This window comes from Bombina bombina, chromosome 12, assembly GCF_027579735.1.
Source record: "Bombina bombina isolate aBomBom1 chromosome 12, aBomBom1.pri, whole genome shotgun sequence".
In the NCBI taxonomy this organism is placed as follows: domain Eukaryota; kingdom Metazoa; phylum Chordata; class Amphibia; order Anura; family Bombinatoridae; genus Bombina; species Bombina bombina.
This window is the reverse complement of record NC_069510.1, coordinates 6,715,609-6,735,775: the sequence shown is the minus strand read 5'-3', so window position 1 is coordinate 6,735,775 and position 20,167 is coordinate 6,715,609. Positions and strand designations below refer to the sequence as shown.

The window sequence follows — 20,167 nt, the reverse complement described above, 5'->3', positions numbered from 1 at the left end:
TGCACAACCAGGTGTTACCTGGTATCAGCAGCAAGGAAGTCACTATTTACTAATGACAAGTAATAAGCTAGAGACAGTACAGTACACAAGTATGGGGGGGGGATAATTGTGCGTATGTGAGGGTTCTATTAGATTACAGAGGGTGCTGAGTCCAGCGTTTGATTGGTCATTGCAGGAGAGGCAGTTGCACAACCAGGTGTTACCCAATATCAGCAGCAAGGAAGTCACTATTTACTAATGACAAGTAATAAGCTAGAGACAGTACAGTACACAAGTATGGGGGGGGATTATTGTGCGTATGTGAGGGTTCTATTAGATTACAGAGGGTGCTGAGCCCAGCGTTTGATTGGTAATTGCAGGAGAGGCAGTTGCACAACCAGGTGTTACCTGGTATCAGCAGCAAGGAAGTCACTATTTACTAATGACAAGTAATAAGCTAGAGACAGTACAGTACACGAGTATGGGGGGGGGGATAATTGTGCGTATGTGAGGGTTCTATTAGATTACAGAGGATGCTGAGCCCAGCGTCTGATTGGTCATTGCAGGAGAGGCAGTTGCACAACCAGGTGTTACCTGGTATCAGCAGCAAGGAAGTCACTATTTACTAATGACAAGTAATAAGCTAGAGACAGTACAGTACACAAGTATGGGGGGGGGGGATAATTGTGTGTATGTGAGGGTTCTATTAGATTACAGAGGGTGCTGAGTCCAGCGTTTGGTCATTGCAGGAGAGGCAGTTGCACAACCAGGTGTTACCTGGTATCAGCAGCAAGGAAGTCACTATTTACTAATGACAAGTAATAAGCTAGAGACAGTACAGTACACGAGTATGGGGGGGGGGGGTTATTGTGCGTATGTGAGGGTTCTATTAGATTACAGAGGGTGCTGAGCCCAGCGTTTGGTCATTGCAGGAGAGGCAGTTGCACAACCAGGTGTTACCTGGTATCAGCAGCAAGGAAGTCACTATTTACTAATGACAAGTAATAAGCTAGAGACAGTACAGTACACAAGTATGGGGGGGGGGGATAATTGTGTGTATGTGAGGGTTCTATTAGATTACAGAGGGTGCTGAGCCCAGCGCTTGGTCATTGCAGGAGAGGCAGTTGCACAACCAGGTGTTACCTGGTATCAGCAGCAAGGAAGTCACTATTGACTAATGACAAGTAATAAGCTAGAGACAGTACACAAGTATGGGGGGGGGTTATTGTGCGTATGTGAGGGTTCTATTAGATTACAGAGGGTGCTGAGCCCAGCGTTTGGTCATTGCAGGAGAGGCAGTTGCACAACCAGGTGTTACCTGGTATCAGCAGCAAGGAAGTCACTATTTACTAATGACAAGTAATAAGCTAGAGACAGTACAGTACACGAGTATGGGGGGGGTTATTGTGCGTATGTGAGGGTTCTATTAGATTACAGAGGGTGCTGAGCCCAGCGTTTGGTCATTGCAGGAGAGGCAGTTGCACAATCAGGTGTTACCTGGTATCAGCAGCAAGGAAGTCACTATTTACTAATGACAAGTAATAAGCTAGAGACAGTACAGTACACAAGTATGGGGGGGGGATAATTGTGTGTATGTGAGGGTTCTATTAGATTACAGAGGGTGCTGAGCCTAGCGTTTGGTCATTGCAGGAGAGGCAGTTGCACAACCAGGTGTTACCTGGTATCAGCAGCAAGGAAGTCACTATTTACTAATGACAAGTAATAAGCTAGAGACAGTACAGTACACAAGTATGAGGGGGGGGGGGGTATTATTGTGCGTATGTGAGGGTTCTATTAGATTACAGAGGTGTGCTGAGCCCAGCGTTTGGTAATTGCAGGAGAGGCAGTTGCACAACCAGGTGTTACCTGGTATCAACAGCAAGGAAGTCACTATTTACTAATGACAAGTAATAAGCTAGAGACAGTACAGTACACAAGTATGGGGGGGGTTATTGTGCGTATGTGAGGGTTCTTTTAGATTACAGAGGGTGCTGAGCCCAGCGTTTGATTGGTAATTGCAGGAGAGGCAGTTGCACAACCAGGTGTTACCTGGTATCAGCAGCAAGGAAGTCACTATTTACTAATGACAAGTAATAAGCTAGAGACAGTACAGTACACAAGTATGGGGGGGGATAATTGTGCGTATGTGAGGGTTCTATTAGATTACAGAGGGTGCTGAGTCCAGCGTTTGATTGGTCATTGCAGGAGAGGCAGTTGCACAACCAGGTGTTACCCAATATCAGCAGCAAGGAAGTCACTATTTACTAATGACAAGTAATAAGCTAGAGACAGTACAGTACACAAGTATGGGGGGGGATTATTGTGCGTATGTGAGGGTTCTATTAGATTACAGAGGGTGCTGAGTCCAGCGTTTGATTGGTCATTGCAGGAGAGGCAGTTGCACAACCAGGTGTTACCCAATATCAGCAGCAAGGAAGTCACTATTTACTAATGACAAGTAATAAGCTAGAGACAGTACAGTACACAAGTATGGGGGGGGGGATAATTGTGCGTATGTGAGGGTTCTATTAGATTACAGAGGGTGCTGAGCCCAGCGTCTGATTGGTCATTGCAGGAGAGGCAGTTGCACAACCAGGTGTTACCTGGTATCAGCAGCAAGGAAGTCACTATTTACTAATGACAAGTAATAAGCTAGAGACAGTACAGTACACGAGTATGGGGGGGGGGGGGATAATTGTGCGTATGTGAGGGTTCTATTAGATTACAGAGGATGCTGAGCCCAGCGTCTGATTGGTCATTGCAGGAGAGGCAGTTGCACAACCAGGTGTTACCTGGTATCAGCAGCAAGGAAGTCACTATTTACTAATGACAAGTAATAAGCTAGAGACAGTACAGTACACAAGTATGGGGGGGGGGATAATTGTGTGTATGTGAGGGTTCTATTAGATTACAGAGGGTGCTGAGTCCAGCGTTTGGTCATTGCAGGAGAGGCAGTTGCACAACCAGGTGTTACCTGGTATCAGCAGCAAGGAAGTCACTATTTACTAATGACAAGTAATAAGCTAGAGACAGTACAGTACACGAGTATGGGGGGGGGGGTTATTGTGCGTATGTGAGGGTTCTATTAGATTACAGAGGGTGCTGAGCCCAGCGTTTGGTCATTGCAGGAGAGGCAGTTGCACAACCAGGTGTTACCTGGTATCAGCAGCAAGGAAGTCACTATTTACTAATGACAAGTAATAAGCTAGAGACAGTACAGTACACAAGTATGGGGGGGGGGATAATTGTGTGTATGTGAGGGTTCTATTAGATTACAGAGGGTGCTGAGCCCAGCGCTTGGTCATTGCAGGAGAGGCAGTTGCACAACCAGGTGTTACCTGGTATCAGCAGCAAGGAAGTCACTATTGACTAATGACAAGTAATAAGCTAGAGACAGTACACAAGTATGGGGGGGGGGTTATTGTGCGTATGTGAGGGTTCTATTAGATTACAGAGGGTGCTGAGCCCAGCGTTTGGTCATTGCAGGAGAGGCAGTTGCACAACCAGGTGTTACCTGGTATCAGCAGCAAGGAAGTCACTATTTACTAATGACAAGTAATAAGCTAGAGACAGTACAGTACACGAGTATGGGGGGGGTTATTGTGCGTATGTGAGGGTTCTATTAGATTACAGAGGGTGCTGAGCCCAGCGTTTGGTCATTGCAGGAGAGGCAGTTGCACAATCAGGTGTTACCTGGTATCAGCAGCAAGGAAGTCACTATTTACTAATGACAAGTAATAAGCTAGAGACAGTACAGTACACAAGTATGTGGGGGATAATTGTGCGTATGTGAGGATAATTGTGCGTATGTGAGGATAATTGTGCGTATGTGAGGATAGTTGTGCGTATGTGAGGATAATTGTACGCATGTGAGGATAGTTGTGCCTATGTGAGGATAATTGTACGTATGTGAGGATAATTGTGCGTATGTGAGGATAATTGTGCGCATGTGAGGATAATTGTACGCATGTGAGGATAATTGTGCGCATGTGAGGATAATTGTGCGCATGTGAGGATAATTGTACGCATGTGAGGATAGTTGTGCGCATGTGAGGATAGTTGTGCGCATGTGAGGATAGTTGTGCGCATGTGAGGATAGTTGTGCGCATGTGAGGATAGTTGTGCGCATGTGAGGATAGTTGTGCGCATGTGAGGATAATTGTGCGCATGTGAGGATAGTTGTGCGCATGTGAGGATAGTTGTGCGCATGTGAGGATAGTTGTGCGCATGTGAGGATAGTTGTGCGCATGTGAGGCTAGTTGTGCGCATGTGAGGCTAGTTGTGCGCATGTGAGGATAATTGTGCGCATGTGAGGATAATTGTGCGCATGTGAGGATAATTGTGCGCATGTGAGGATAATTGTGCGCATGTGAGGATAATTGTGCGCATGTGAGGATAATTGTGCGCATGTGAGGATAGTTGTGCGCATGTGAGGATAGTTGTGCGCATGTGAGGATAGTTGTGCGCATGTGAGGATAGTTGTGCGCATGTGAGGATAGTTGTGCGCATGTGAGGATAGTTGTGCGCATGTGAGGATAGTTGTGCGCATGTGAGGATAGTTGTGCGCATGTGAGGATAATTGTACGCATGTGAGGATAGTTGTGCGCATGTGAGGATAGTTGTGCGCATGTGAGGATAGTTGTGCGCATGTGAGGATAATTGTACGCATGTGAGGATAGTTGTGCGCATGTGAGGATAGTTGTGCGCATGTGAGGATAGTTGTGCGCATGTGAGGATAGTTGTGCGTATGTGAGGATAATTGTGCGCATGTGAGGATAATTGTGCGCATGTGAGGATAATTGTGCGCATGTGAGGATAATTGTGCGCATGTGAGGATAATTGTGCGTATGTGAGGATAATTGTGCGCATGTGAGGATAATTGTACGCATGTGAGGATAGTTGTGCGCATGTGAGGATAATTGTACGCATGTGAGGATAGTTGTGCGCATGTGAGGATAGTTGTGCGCATGTGAGGATAGTTGTGCGCATGTGAGGATAGTTGTGCGCATGTGAGGATAGTTGTGCGCATGTGAGGATAATTGTGCGTATGTGAGGATAATTGTGCGTATGTGAGGATAACAGATACTATATGGTGGATCACAATCATGTTGTACAGGATACTGATCAGACCCTATGTTATCTATAAGCCTAATGAGCCTTATGCTACCCAGCGGATCTCATTACTGTAGATCTACAGTGGCAATAAAAAGTATGTGAGCCCTTTGGAATTAGTTGCTTTTCTGCATGAATTGGGCATAAAATGTCATCTCATCTTCCTCAACGTCACAAGTATAGACAAACACAATGTGCTTAAAGGGACAGTCAACTCAAATGTTTTTATTGTTTTAAAAGATAGATGAGTCCTTTATTATCCATTCCCCAGTTTTGCACAGAAAACATGGTTATAGTAAAAGGACACTGAACCCAAATTTTTTCTTTCATGAATCAGAGCAGCAATTTTAAGCAACTTTCTAATTTACTCCCATTATAAAATTGTCTTCATTCTCTTGGTATCTTTATTTGAAAAGCAAGAATGTAAATTTAGATGCCGGCCCATTTTTGGTGAACAACCTGGGTTGTTCTTCCGGATTGTTTGATAAATTCACCCACCAATAAACATGCGCTGTCCAGTGTCCTGAACCAAAAAATGGCTGGCTCCTTAGCTTAGATGCCTTCTTTTTCAAATAAAGATAGCAAGAGAATGAAGAAAAATTGATAATAGGAGTAAATTAGAAAGTTGCTTAAAATTGCTGCTCTATCTGAATCCCGAAATAATTTTTTGGGGTTCAGTGTCCCTTTAATACACTTTTTACGTCTGTGATTACTAAACATCTTCTGACTGCCCCCTGATCACATGACATTATCTATTGATTTGCATTTAGGCTAATTAGTGCTGTGTTGTTAGAATCCACGGGCATCAGCACGATGTTATCTATATGGGTCACATGAACTAGCTTCCCCTGATGTGAAAAGCAAATACAAAAGCATGTGATCATGGGGCTGTCTTTAGGGACAGACAGAAATTTATAAAGTGTGTTAATATAACCATGTTTGTTGTGCAAAGCTGGGGAATGGGTAGTAAATACGTTATCAATCTTTTTAAAACATTTATAATTTTTGTGTTGACTGTCCCTTTAAGCTAACACAAAAAATTATGATCTTTTATGTCTTTATTGAACACATTAAAGGGACAGTAAAGTCAAAATTAAACTTTCATGATTTGGATAGAGAATACAATTTTAAACAACATTCCAATTTGCTTTGTTCTCTTGGTATCTTTTATTGAAGAGTAAAACTAAGTAGGCTCATAAGCGCTCAGGAGTGTGCACGTGTCTAGTACTCTATGGCAGCAGTGATGATTTGCAACATTGTATAATAAAGCTACAGATAATGTTGCATCCAGAGAAGAGGAATATAAAATAAATAAGTGCCCACCACTACTGTGCAACATTAACCTCTTAAGGACATATGCCGGAATTTTTCCGTCATAAAACAATTGAGCAAACTAAAAGCTGTGTCCTTAAAGGGTTAATATTAGTCTCCGCTTTTTTCACCCCCACATTTCATGGTCTAGAACCTCCTCTGCTGTGACACATGCCCCGGATCACATATATAATAAAGAGGGATCTGAGCAAAATTAGCAGATGAATCACTTGAGAATAATATTATAAAACTATTAACTATATTATACAGCAGTGCGTCTCAATTCCAGTCAACTGGGCACACTAACAAGACATATTTCTAGATATCAAAACAGGTGAAATAACCATGGTTTATTAACCTGCTCTCACCCAAGGTAATCTTAGAAAACAGGCCAGTTCATGTGTGCCGAGTACTGGAATTGAGAAATACTACCTTGTAGTATTGTGAGGTTTGTGTTATTCTAGTATTTGCCTGGCTGATGTACTTAGAAACTGTTATAACAGATACATCTAAACTTAGCCCGTATCCCGGTTACTCTGGTCAAAGCTATCATCTTATTATTCTGTAAATGTATTGTCCTGTAATTTGTACAGTGTTCCATTTCACATTTATCAAAGCACCATTGCTATAGTAAAGTTACCGTTTACATTCCTTGTATCCTTGTCATGAGAGCTACAGGTAAGACTGTTAGTTGTAGCTAGACCAAAATATGGCAACACTGAAAACCATCTGAGGTGTCACTAGATGACAATGTAGCAATTACATGTCATACAGTCCCTTTTACACCTCATTATATTATAATAGAAATCATTCCATTATATGTAATAAAATACATTTATTTGGTACTGTGATTTCACTCTGTTGTGGGTTTCCCAGTTCCTGTTAGAAGTGTAGACTGCCAACCTAGGGTTTATTTATCTAATGCTTGTGAGATTTTCTAAGAAATCTTACCAATAATATGACTGGCTGTTTTTTAAAGGCAGTTTTCATCTTGAGAACAGTGTGTCTTACAAAGCGGTGTTCCCTATAAATGTTGTTAGTATTAAACTACTTTATATTATTTCTCAGGCTAATATTTACTTTGGGTACATGATTCCATATAGGATTTATTTACTGCCTAATACTCAGTGAATAACTGCCTGTATACAAGCTCTTAGGGCTTATCTGTCTAAGCTAATCTCTTCTACATTACATTTGTGGTAGATAGAGAAATTAAGCCCCTGCCAACTTTATATTGCAAAGGGCACAAAATATTGAAGATGTAGAATATCAGATTAACTGTAAAATGCTCAAGCGTAACAGCGTGCAAGAGAATTTATATCACTCTAAACCAGTGACAAATGATTTACTAGTATTAATCTGTGCAGGATCTCATGTGTAGTTCAAGGTTTAGGAAGACTGTAATATAGTTAGTGATATAACGGGTTTATAAACACCATACAGACTCCTGTCACTCATATTATATGATACTATGCGCTTCACTAGTATGCACTCAGGAAGTCAGTCATTTGAGCAGACCAAAGCTCACGCCTGGAAATTCTCCCAGCTCCATAAAAGGCATCTGTGCTGGGATGAGGCTGGCTGCTCGCCCTCTTGCTTGAAAACTCTGGAACCCCCCAGAATTAGTAAAATTCCTCATATTCGTATTCATTGCTACAATAACTCCTAGACACCAATAAATGAACGACTTGCACAGGAGAATTCATTACATGACCGGGTTGGTGGATACACTTGAATTATCAGCAGGGTTACGTTTGGTCACATCACACATTTTAGGATCAAACCGAGACACTAATGTAAGTTATCAAATGCAGGAACTGACAGTCTGGTGTGAGGAGCAGTAACTACAATAGTTCTTTCTACATCAGTGTTTGTCACTCTTTTTGTAGCAAGGACCCTACGGACATAGCTTTCTGCCCCATGTACTTCTGACTGCAATATGTAAATATTATTATTAGGTTAAACAAATAGGCAGGTGTGCAGACCCCAGCATGTGACTAATTGGTGTCACATACAGATTTCTGCTTTTAGGAATTCCTTTTAAAATCCCGTTTTACAGAAAGCAAATACAGAGCAACGAATAATGAAGACACAGCTTATAGAAATAACGACATTGTCATTTACATTAGTGATGCAGTAATATCTCTACTTTATCACACGCACATCATTGTGGCATACTTGTGTATAGCGTGTAACACTGCGGAATCTGTTGGTGCTCTACAAATACCTAATAATAGAGTGGGATTATTAATGGTGATTGAGGTTTAACCTCTTAAGGACATATGACGGAATTTTTTCGTCATAAAACAATTGAGCAAACTGAAAGCTGTGTCCTTAAAGGGTTAATTTAATACTAGGTAAATATAATTCTACAGTAAAAACCACTACAACTTAGTTAAGTGAAATAAACACTATAAAACAGTGTTTTTCAACCAGTGTGCCGTGAGAGATCCTCAGGTGTGCCGCGGCAGACTGACAACAGTGTGACTTTTTTTTAAAACTTTGCTTGTTTTTTTACACCCAGTGCAGGGGTGTCCCTCTTTCAAATATTGGGAGGTATGTGACAGGCTCATCAGGCAGACATCATTTACAGCCATGGCATATTGACATTCATTCACAGACATTCATTATGTTTGTTTGTGAATGAATGTCAATATGTCACGTATAGTTTGTAGGAGGCATGACAGCACAGCACAATACATACAGTGTGTGTGTGTGTGTGTGTATATATATATATACACTGTATTAGGCTACAATGTGTGATTTTTTTAAAAATTTTGGGATGGTGGTGTGCCACATGATTTTTTTTTAATGTAAAAAAGTGTGCCACGGCAAAAAAAAAGGTTAAAGATCACTGCTATAAAAAGTCTCCATTATTTCCAAAGAATGTATTAGGAACCAATATAAATGCTGTGATAATATGAATATTTCCAGGTAGATATACACATATTTTACAATAATACAGGGGAAACTCTAGCTACCACAACCCTGCTAACTTAATAAAATAATCAGATACATTTATCCCAGGATTATAAGGTAGAATAGTTAGCCTAAGTCACTAATGTGTGTTCTCTCTTTATCAAAAATCAGCCATCTTCAGCAGGAGGGGGGATAAGAAAAGAGACAAAGGTGTATGGGGGGGGGGGGGCTGATTTAAAAACAGCTATGTTAATTTTCCAGGGATACAATCTGTAAGCTATGTTACCACTTATTTTATCTGGCACATTTAAGCATTATATATTTTCCTTGTGACCCTATATCTGTCACGTCTACACTTTATATCAGGGTTTTTCAGCTAATACCACTGAAAGTAAACTTGTAATGTGCACGGGATAGATGACATTAAGAAGTTAGCATGCAAGCAAATCACGACACACGCTAACTGTAGATCTTCAGATATTGCTAGACCTATCGCTCACACTCTTTCCCAACATTGCTAGCCTGAAGTGAATACTACATAATTTACATTACTACAGTCTTATACATGTCTTTTTTGTTATATATATATATATATATATATATAGAGATATAAAAATGATTTTTCTTTTGTTCCAGGTATTTGAGTGGAAAGGGCTCAGTGTGTATATATATATATATATATATATATATATATATATATATATATATTATCCCTTTCCATTCAATTACCATATATCTTAACCTTTTTTAAATGAATATTTCTCTGAATATTTTTTATTATATAGCGTGTATATATACACACAACTCTTTTCAATGCATTTTTGCAGTGTTTGATTATAGGCAGGTGGTGAATCTATCACACAAGAACTTAGTCTTTGCTTTGTTATTTTGTGCAGGTTATCGCTGCTGAAGGAGAGATGAACGCCTCCCGGGCTCTAAAGGAAGCTTCCATAGTCATCTCTGAGTCACCAGCTGCATTACAGCTGCGTTACCTGCAGACACTGACCACCATTGCAGCAGAGAAGAACTCCACCATTATCTTCCCTCTACCAATCGATATGCTGCAAGGCATTATGGGTGGCAGGAAATAACTGTACCCCTGACACAATGTATCTGATGAAATGCTACAGTAAAAAGCTTGGTTCTGTAACTTGTAAGAAATTGTGTTAAAATGTAAATTACTTTATTTTGTATATGATTTTTTTTATGCAGGCTAATTGCTTTATGTCAAACTATGGGTATATATTGTGTAATCTGCACTAGACATATAATGCCTTAAAGCAGAGATTACTTTTTAGCCAATAGGAAGCTGCAACATTCTAAAATGTTATTGCTGCTACTTCTATGAGGCCTTAGAATGTCTTGTGAATGTTTTAATACTGTTTCATATAGAAGATTATTTATCTGACCCCTCCCACACAATGTAACTCCTGTAATGGCTACAAAGGAACATTTGGTTTCTGCACCTTTTTGGTGATTAATGAATGGACCTTGGAGGATAATGTTCTGTTACATTTTTCAGATATTTGGCCATAGAGAGTCTCAGATTTCCATCTTCCTCTATACAGGTTTTGCCTCCCTAAACTGCTGTAAAAACAACCCTTAAATAATAATCATGGGCATTAATAATCCCCTTTGATATTTTTATACAACTAATATTGCTGTTAAATTAATCTGTATATCATATTAGATTTTCATTATTTAATGTTTACCCAAATACTATAATTATATTTTTTGTATTCCACAAAATGTAATTTTTAAATTAAAACATTTTAAAAGTTGAAGACAAAATGCCTTACACAAAATCCATTTTTTCCCCACCATTTCTGTATCACTTTCAGGATTAATCAAATTGTACCAAATAAACATGTTACCTTCGTTTAATGCTTTTATTTATTTCACTGTAATGGCTGCACCAGACTCACGCATAAGTAATCACACCACTTGCAAAACTGGATAACTGATCAGGTCAAATGCCAATACAGATACCCACCTTAGCAGCATTGTACCCCTGGGAAGATATGCACTTGTATCCGAAACGCCAGGAAACATGCGCACATACTACAGAGGTTTTTGTATGGAGGGTCATTCAGTACCCACATTACATTATACGCACACTTATGTTAAACATAACATCTCACTAGATAATTAGATTTTTATCACATTTTTAGTTAGAATTAAAGGAAATGAGATTCTATTAATGAATGTAACTGTATACTGCTCACATTTGGGGCAAACACAGTGCTAATTGAGTGTACAACTGATTTGCACAAAATAACTGAAGTCTGTTTGCTGCTTAGTGGTGCCAGGTGTGCGCTACTCTAGAACGTAAATGGACATTGTACACTAGATGTTTCTTTGCAGATGATCCATTTACATAGCTAATCTGGGAATGTTTTTGTAAAAATTTAAAGTTTTGCTTATTTTTATCAACACTGTGCTGATTTCCTAGCCCCTTTACTGGGTGTCCCAGCCTAAACTCATCAACAGTGCTAAACTGGGAGCTTCTAAGTAAGTTTTTAAAAGGTTTTATACTGGATTTTTATATGAGTATCTGTGCATATTCTTCTTTATAAGTAGTGTCTATTACCTGCAGCTATATGAAAAACAAATTTATGCTTACCTGATAAATTTCTCTCTTTTGCGATGTACCGAGTCCACTGATTCATCCTAACTTGTGGGATACCAATACCAAAGCTTTAGGACACGGATGAAGGGAGGGACAAGACAGAAACCTAAACAGAAGGCACCACTGCTTGCAACCCAGAGCTACTGTGCTTCCCTTGCAACCCAGGCAGTTTAGATAAAACCTCTGTGAGGGTAGTATTCATAACTGAAAACATATATCTTGCAAGGTGAAAGAATTAGACACACTAGACCTGCTTTGAGCCATCAAAGAGAATGACTGGGGGGTGGAGTTAAGGGGGGAGCTATATAGACAGCTCTGCTGTGGTGCTCTCTGCTACTTCCTGTCAGGAAGGACAATATCCCACAAGTAAGGATGAAACCGTGGACTCGGTACATCATGCAAAAGAAATGTGTTTACGTCTAAGCATTCTGATGTCTGCCCATCACACAGTGTGCGGTGTGTCACACAGTAATGCACATCCCGACAAGTGTGTGTCACACAGTAATGCACATCCCGACAAGTGTGTGTCACACAGTAATGCACATCCCGACAAGTGTGTGTCACACAGTAATGCACATCCCGACAAGTGTGTGTCACACAGTAATGCACATCCCGACAAGTGTGTGTCACACAGTAATGCACATCCCGACAAGTGTGTGTCACACAGTAATGCACATCCCGACAAGAGTGAGTCACACAGTAATGCACATCCCGACAAGAGTGAGTCACACAGTAATGCACATCCCGACAAGAGTGAGTCACACAGTAATGCACATCCCGACAAGAGTGAGTCACACAGTAATGCACATCCCGACAAGAGTCACACAGTAATGCACATCCCGACAAGAGTCACACAGTAATGCACATCCCGACAAGAGTCACACAGTAATGCACATCCCGACAAGAGTCACACAGTAATGCACATCCCGACAAGAGTCACACAGTAATGCACATCCCGACAAGAGTCACACAGTAATGCACATCCCGACAAGAGTCACACAGTAATGCACATCCCGACAAGAGTGAGTCACACAGTAATGCACATCCCGACAAGAGTGAGTCACACAGTAATGCACATCCCGACAAGAGTGAGTCACACAGTAATGCACATCCCGACAAGAGTGAGTCACACAGTAATGCACATCCCGACAAGAGTGAGTCACACAGTAATGCACATCCCGACAAGAGTGAGTCACACAGTAATGCACATCCCGACAAGAGTGAGTCACACAGTAATGCACATCCCGACAAGAGTGAGTCACACAGTAATGCACATCCCGACAAGAGTGAGTCACACAGTAATGCACATCCCGACAAGAGTGAGTCACACAGTAATGCACATCCCGACAAGAGTGAGTCACACAGTAATGCACATCCCGACAAGAGTGAGTCACACAGTAATGCACATCCCGACAAGAGTGAGTCACACAGTAATGCACATCCCGACAAGAGTGAGTCACACAGTAATGCACATCCCGACAAGAGTGAGTCACACAGTAATGCACATCCCGACAAGAGTGAGTCACACAGTAATGCACATCCCGACAAGAGTCACACAGTAATGCACATCCCGACAAGAGTCACACAGTAATGCACATCCCGACAAGAGTCACACAGTAATGCACATCCCGACAAGAGTCACACAGTAATGCACATCCCGACAAGCGTCAGTCACACAGTAATGCACATCCTTACATACAGATGTATCTCGTACAAAGGCCCTCTTTGACAAAGTAAACCATGGCATGCATACTCCTTGGCACAATTAGTTTGTTTTTTTCATTTTAAACACAACTGATTCACCCTGATAGGTGCTGATTCGTACATTAGAACACTGCACCATCCCCCAAATGTCAGTTTTATTAAGGGATTAAGTATTGTGTTTGCTTATGATTTCCTCAATTAGTTTAATACTTTTTAAATATAAACCTCCTTAGAACATTTAGTCCCTTTCTGGGATTTCAGTTACAAAGTGCACACTCCTGAAAATGACAACATGTTCTTAGCACATATACACATAGATGATGAAGTCTGCATCACACGCCACCGTGCCGAAATGATCATACATGACGTAGATGCAAACTACACCCTAAGTCTGCTGTACATTTCTTTCAGACAATTTTTATCCATTGAGAAATCAGTTATCCATATTTTGGTCCTGATAATCTGTCCACATTACTATGGTGAATGCATTTTTGCCCCATTAATGCTCTTGGCCAGTGGTGACTTCATCCCACGCAAGTATAACGCTGGCGACATATCCCAACAGATGCCACAGGTTTGGAATGCATTGCTGACTGCTACTCTCAGCCCAGACACACATTCTCCAAGGGTATGTGAAAAAGCAGTGGGCTTGGAATCAACCTAGCAATTTATACACACACGTCAGTAACTAGCAGAATAGAGAGAGATGAAACGGAACAGTTATAAATTCTATGCAAAGAAAGTTTAACAGCGCTCACAAGCAAGTGACCTTCCCCAAGCAAAAGCTTTAACTGTAAGGAGATGTAAATATCTGTAAGGTCTACAAGTCATTAAAAAATTGTAGGCCAACACTTCTGCTCTCTGACAGTGCCAGCCATGTAGAGAGAGGAACCATCTGACAGTATTATATACAGGTAAGAGGCAGGGGAGGGTTTAAGACCGTGGATAACACGACTATGTCCAGGCTTGTAAGGAACCTTTACATTAGATAGGAACAGTTTTCATATATCAGCTCTACAGTATTTGCTGGCATTTTACAAACAAATCACAAACTGGAGAGAGAAATGTATAACATTTTTAGGTGGCACAGTATAGTTACTACAATATACATGCACACGGTGAATGAGGTGCTCACACATGGCCAGATTACATTGCCATAGATAAACCGAAATCTCAAGCATATTGTGTTTTAGGAGTAGCAAGTCATAAACACATTAAATAGCCAGAATTTGTTCAAGCTTTATTTTAATTTAAATATTCAAAAGTATAAGTGGTATAAATTCTTGGTTATTGCATGGCTAGTGCACTAGTAAACGTCTCTTGCGGATAAAGTGGTTTCCATAGAGGACAAAGGCACAAGGTTTGCTAGAAGCAAGCTACTGGGAGGTCACAGACGGAGTTCAGCCAATGCTTTCTCCAATGGGTCAACAGCCCAGTAATCGGCATCCCAGGGAAGGAACCATCCTGTGAAGGTGGGCGGCTCAAATCCTTGCTTGATGACTGCAATTGGCGTTCTCTTGTCTCTGTTGGCCGGGTCACTTGCAATATACTTGGAAGCTTTAAAAAAGGGAAAAAAACAACATAACAATGAAGTCACTTGTATTAAAGTTAAAGTATTAAAGTTAAAGTGACACTAAAAAGTCAAAAACAAACTCATTCAGATAGAACATGCAATTTTTACTTTCATTATCGAAATGTGTAGACTTTATATGCAGTTACTGAGCATGTGCAAGCGTTCAGTATCTTGTGATTGGCTGATACTGTCACATGATAGAGGCAGAGAAAATGGAAGTAAATGAAATCTGTCTGAAAACCACACCAAATACTACTATTGATTTGAAATCCAGATCAAGTGTTAGCAAATGCATAATAAAGAGACAATGCATCGATTATGCAATTCTAATTATTCCTTAAAATGAAACAAAACAGACTAATGGATAATATTTAAATTGTGTAGTGCTATATTTTTTTTTTTTTTAATATACAGGTAGCCCTCAGTTTACGCCGGGGTTAGGTTCCAGAAGGAATTGTTGTAAATCGGAACCCAGTTTATAATGTAAGTCAATGAGATGTGAGGGAGTTGGGTTCCAGGCGCCTCTCAAAATTGTCATAAGTAACACCTAATACATTATTTTTAAAGCTTTGAAATGAAGACTTTAAATGCTAAACAGCATTATAAACCTAATAAAATAATCACACAACACAGACTTTACTTGCATTTTTCTGCAAACAGTTCTTTCTATGCATTCCAATCTGGACTGATTTATAGACTGAAGATCTTGTTCCTTTGCAAGCTGCTCGATAGCTCAGGTCTGGTTAAACTGATTCATTTCAGCTTGCTTGGCTTGCATATCTTTGCTGCAACACAAGCGGACAGCTCCACCTACTGGATATTTTAATCAATGCACTGCTTCTCAATGCTTTTCAATAGCAGTCACATGACTGGAAAAAAAAGGTTGTTATTCTGAATCGGTGCAAATTGAACCGTTGTAAATCGAGGGCCACCTGTATATTTTTTTTAATTGATTTATTTTGCCCTGTTTTCTTTTAATTTAACTTCTGAAAAGAGTGGGGTTTCCTGTTCTGATAACAGTTTACATTAACATACTTTATTTTGTAAGGTTAAAAGTGAAACTGTAGCCAGATACATTCATCCCCAATAAATTATCACATAAGTTAAACAGATCACATATTTTAAAAAGGAACAGTAAACTCATTGAGATATTTATATGAAATATTTAGCTATCTGCAGTCTGTCCTGTAATTGTGCAATAAATTACCAGAACAGTCAAGGGACTTGCTGCAATTATATGTCAAAGCCAAATTCCCTGCCACTATCTAGACTGGTTAGAGAAATAGACCAGCCACTGTCATTGTGTTAGCAAATCTTACATTGTTACTATAAAGAAATAAAAGGGATATTGTAATTACAAGTCTTTCCTGTAATCTTTCAATAAATTATTTTTTTAAACTAAATTTTATACTTTTATTAACAGTTAATGAGTAGTCGTGCAGCCGATTCATGAGCGTGTTTGTGTTCCTGTGTAAGATGAGCCTGCTCTGTGCACAAACTGCTACACTGAAGTGGCCTTTACCTATGTGTTTAATCCCATAGTTCTATGCAAGTCATGTTAGAGCATCATATTGCTGTGCTATGTCCTGTTAACCATTTACAATCTGATGTATATGGAAAACATGATACAGGTGGAAGGGGATATTTAAATAACTGAAATTTGTTAAAAATAAATAAAAAATCTGCTATTAATTTGAAATTTAGCCTAAGTGTTATTGCTTTGTCTTTCACATTATTGGGTTCTGCAATTCTAGTGTATTTAATAGTTATTTAAAGGAAACTAAATACAAAGTCTTCCATTCTGAAGTGGCTGTACATAAATAATATGTTTATAAGCCGTAGTACTGTATCTGGTATAGTGGTTTATCTGGCATTAACAGGTGCTGTACATAAATATGTTTACAAGCCTGTATCCGGTATAGTGGTTTATCTGGCATTAACAGGTGCTGTACATAAATATGTTTACAAGCCTGTATCCGGTATAGTGGTTTATCTGGCATTAACAGGTGATGTACATAAATATGTTTACAAGCCTGTATCTGGTATAGTGGTTTATCTGGCATTAACAGGTGCTGTACATAAATATGTTTACAAGCCTGTATCCGGTATAGTGGTTTATCTGGCATTAACAGCTGCTGTACATAAATATGTTTACAAGCCTGTATCTGGTATAGTGGTTTATCTGGCATTAACAGGTGCTGTACATAAATATGTTTACAAGCCTGTATCCGGTATAGTGGTTTATCTGGCATTAACAGCTGCTGTACATAAATATGTTTACAAGCCTGTATCCGGTATAGTGGTTTATCTGGCATTAACAGGTGCTGTACATAAATATGTTTACAAGCCTGTATCCGGTATAGTGGTTTATCTGGCATTAACAGGTGCTGTACATAAATATGTTTACAAGCCTGTATCCGGTATAGTGGTTTATCTGGCATTAACAGGTGCTGTACATAAATATGTTTACAAGCCTGTATCCGGTATAGTGGTTTATCTGGCATTAACAGGTGATGTACATAAATATGTTTACAAGCCTGTATCCGGTATAGTGGTTTATCTGGCATTAACAGGTGCTGTACATAAATATGTTTACAAGCCTGTATCCGGTATAGTGGTTTATCTGGCATTAACAGGTGCTGTACATAAATATGTTTACAAGCCTGTATCCGGTATAGTGGTTTATCTGGCATTAACAGGTGCTGTACATAAATATGTTTACAAGCCTGTATCTGGTATAGTGGTTTATCTGGCATTAACAGGTGATGTACATAAATATGTTTACAAGCCTGTATCTGGTATAGTGGTTTATCTGGCATTAACAGGTGATGTACATAAATATGTTTACAAGCCTGTATCTGGTATAGTGGTTTATCTGGCATTAACAGGTGATGTACATAAATATGTTTACAAGCCTGTATCTGGTATAGTGGTTTATCTGGCATTAACAGCTGCTGTACATAAATATGTTTACAAGCCTGTATCCGGTATAGTGGTTTATCTGGCATTAACAGGTGATGTACATAAATATGTTTACAAGCCTGTATCCGGTATAGTGGTTTATCTGGCATTAACAGGTGCTGTACATAAATATGTTTACAAGCCTGTATCTGGTATAGTGGTTTATCTGGCATTAACAGCTGCTGTACATAAATATGTTTACAAGCCTGTATCCGGTATAGTGGTTTATCTGGCATTAACAGGTGCTGTACATAAATATGTTTACAAGCCTGTATCCGGTATAGTGGTTTATCTGGCATTAACAGGTGCTGTACATAAATATGTTTACAAGCCTGTATCCGGTATAGTGGTTTATCTGGCATTAACAGGTGATGTACATAAATATGTTTACAAGCCTGTATCTGGTATAGTGGTTTATCTGGCATTAACAGCTGCTGTACATAAATATGTTTACAAGCCTGTATCCGGTATAGTGGTTTATCTGGCATTAACAGGTGATGTACATAAATATGTTTACAAGCCTGTATCCGGTATAGTGGTTTATCTGGCATTAACAGCTGCTGTACATAAATATGTTTACAAGCCTGTATCCGGTATAGTGGTTTATCTGGCATTAACAGCTGCTGTACATAAATATGTTTACAAGCCTGTATCCGGTATAGTGGTTTATCTGGCATTAACAGGTGATGTACATAAATATGTTTACAAGCCTGTATCCGGTATAGTGGTTTATCTGGCATTAACAGGTGATGTACATAAATATGTTTACAAGCCTGTATCCGGTATAGTGGTTTATCTGGCATTAACAGGTGCTGTACATAAATATGTTTACAAGCCTGTATCCGGTATAGTGGTTTATCTGGCATTAACAGGTGCTGTACATAAATATGTTTACAAGCCTGTATCTGGTATAGTGGTTTATCTGGCATTAACAGGTGCTGTACATAAATATGTTTACAAGCCTGTATCCGGTATAGTGGTTTATCTGGCATTAACAGGTGCTGTACATAAATATGTTTACAAGCCTGTATCTGGTATAGTGGTTTATCTGGCATTAACAGCTGCTGTACATAAATATGTTTACAAGCCTGTATCTGGTATAGTGGTTTATCTGGCATTAACAGGTGCTGTACATAAATATGTTTACAAGCCTGTATCTGGTATAGTGGTTTATCTGGCATTAACAGCTGCTGTACATAAATATGTTTACAAGCCTGTATCCGGTATAGTGGTTTATCTGGCATTAACAGGTGATGTACATAAATATGTTTACAAGCCTGTATCCGGTATAGTGGTTTATCTGGCATTAACAGGTGATGTACATAAATATGTTTACAAGCCTGTATCTGGTATAGTGGTTTATCTGGCATTAACAGGTGCTGTACATAAATATGTTTACAAGCCTGTATCCGGTATAGTGGTTTATCTGGCATTAACAGCTGCTGTACATAAATATGTTTACAAGCCTGTATCCGGTATAGTGGTTTATCTGGCATTAACAGGTGATGTACATAAATATGTTTACAAGCCTGTATCCGGTATAGTGGATGTAGCACACAAGGGTCACAATATCTGGCATTAAACAGGTCAGCAGTTAGTGGCACAGCAACTCATGGTATAGAACCCATTAGCCACTTGAATAAACGTTTTCAAGAGCTCCTTAATAATCTTCCGGAGATTACATTATTTAAATTGTTAAAGAATAAAATAATCCACAGTAACGTGAAAATGTACCTGAAGCTACAGCTTCTTTCTTTTCTTCATCTTGGGCTTCATTTCCAATCCAGACAAAAAGCTAATAAAAATAAGGACACGTTACAGAATGCCACTTACTTGTAGAGAAGTTCAACACAAACCACAATAAGCAGGAGATGTGCCCATGTTATGCAGTGATCACAACCCACAGTATATTAATCTCATTACTATGTATCATTCATACCTGCAGTGATCACAACCCACGGTATATTAATATCTGTCTC

The 20,167-nt window shown here is 39.6% G+C and overlaps 2 protein-coding genes across 6 annotated transcripts in view; one reads left to right on the top strand and one right to left on the bottom strand.

Moving 5' to 3' along the window:
* The window catches only part of STOM (stomatin), a 76,691-nt gene extending 65,486 nt beyond the window's left edge, over positions 1-11,205 (top strand). The window contains exon 7 of the mRNA XM_053695825.1: positions 10,218-11,205. Within this exon, the coding sequence (XP_053551800.1) occupies positions 10,218-10,412 (195 nt within the window). The 3' untranslated portion in view covers positions 10,413-11,205. The remainder of the gene's footprint in view (positions 1-10,217) is intronic.
* A 3,677-nt stretch (positions 11,206-14,882) lies between these two features.
* GSN (gelsolin) overlaps positions 14,883-20,167 on the bottom strand; it is a 118,181-nt gene continuing 112,896 nt past the window's right edge. For all 5 annotated transcript variants that reach the window (XM_053696221.1, XM_053696218.1, XM_053696220.1 and 2 more), the window contains 2 exons: positions 19,923-19,983; positions 14,883-15,211 (listed from right to left, as the gene is read on the bottom strand). In XM_053696221.1, the coding sequence (XP_053552196.1) occupies positions 15,042-15,211; positions 19,923-19,983 (231 nt within the window). In that variant the 3' untranslated portion in view covers positions 14,883-15,041. The remainder of the gene's footprint in view (positions 15,212-19,922; positions 19,984-20,167) is intronic.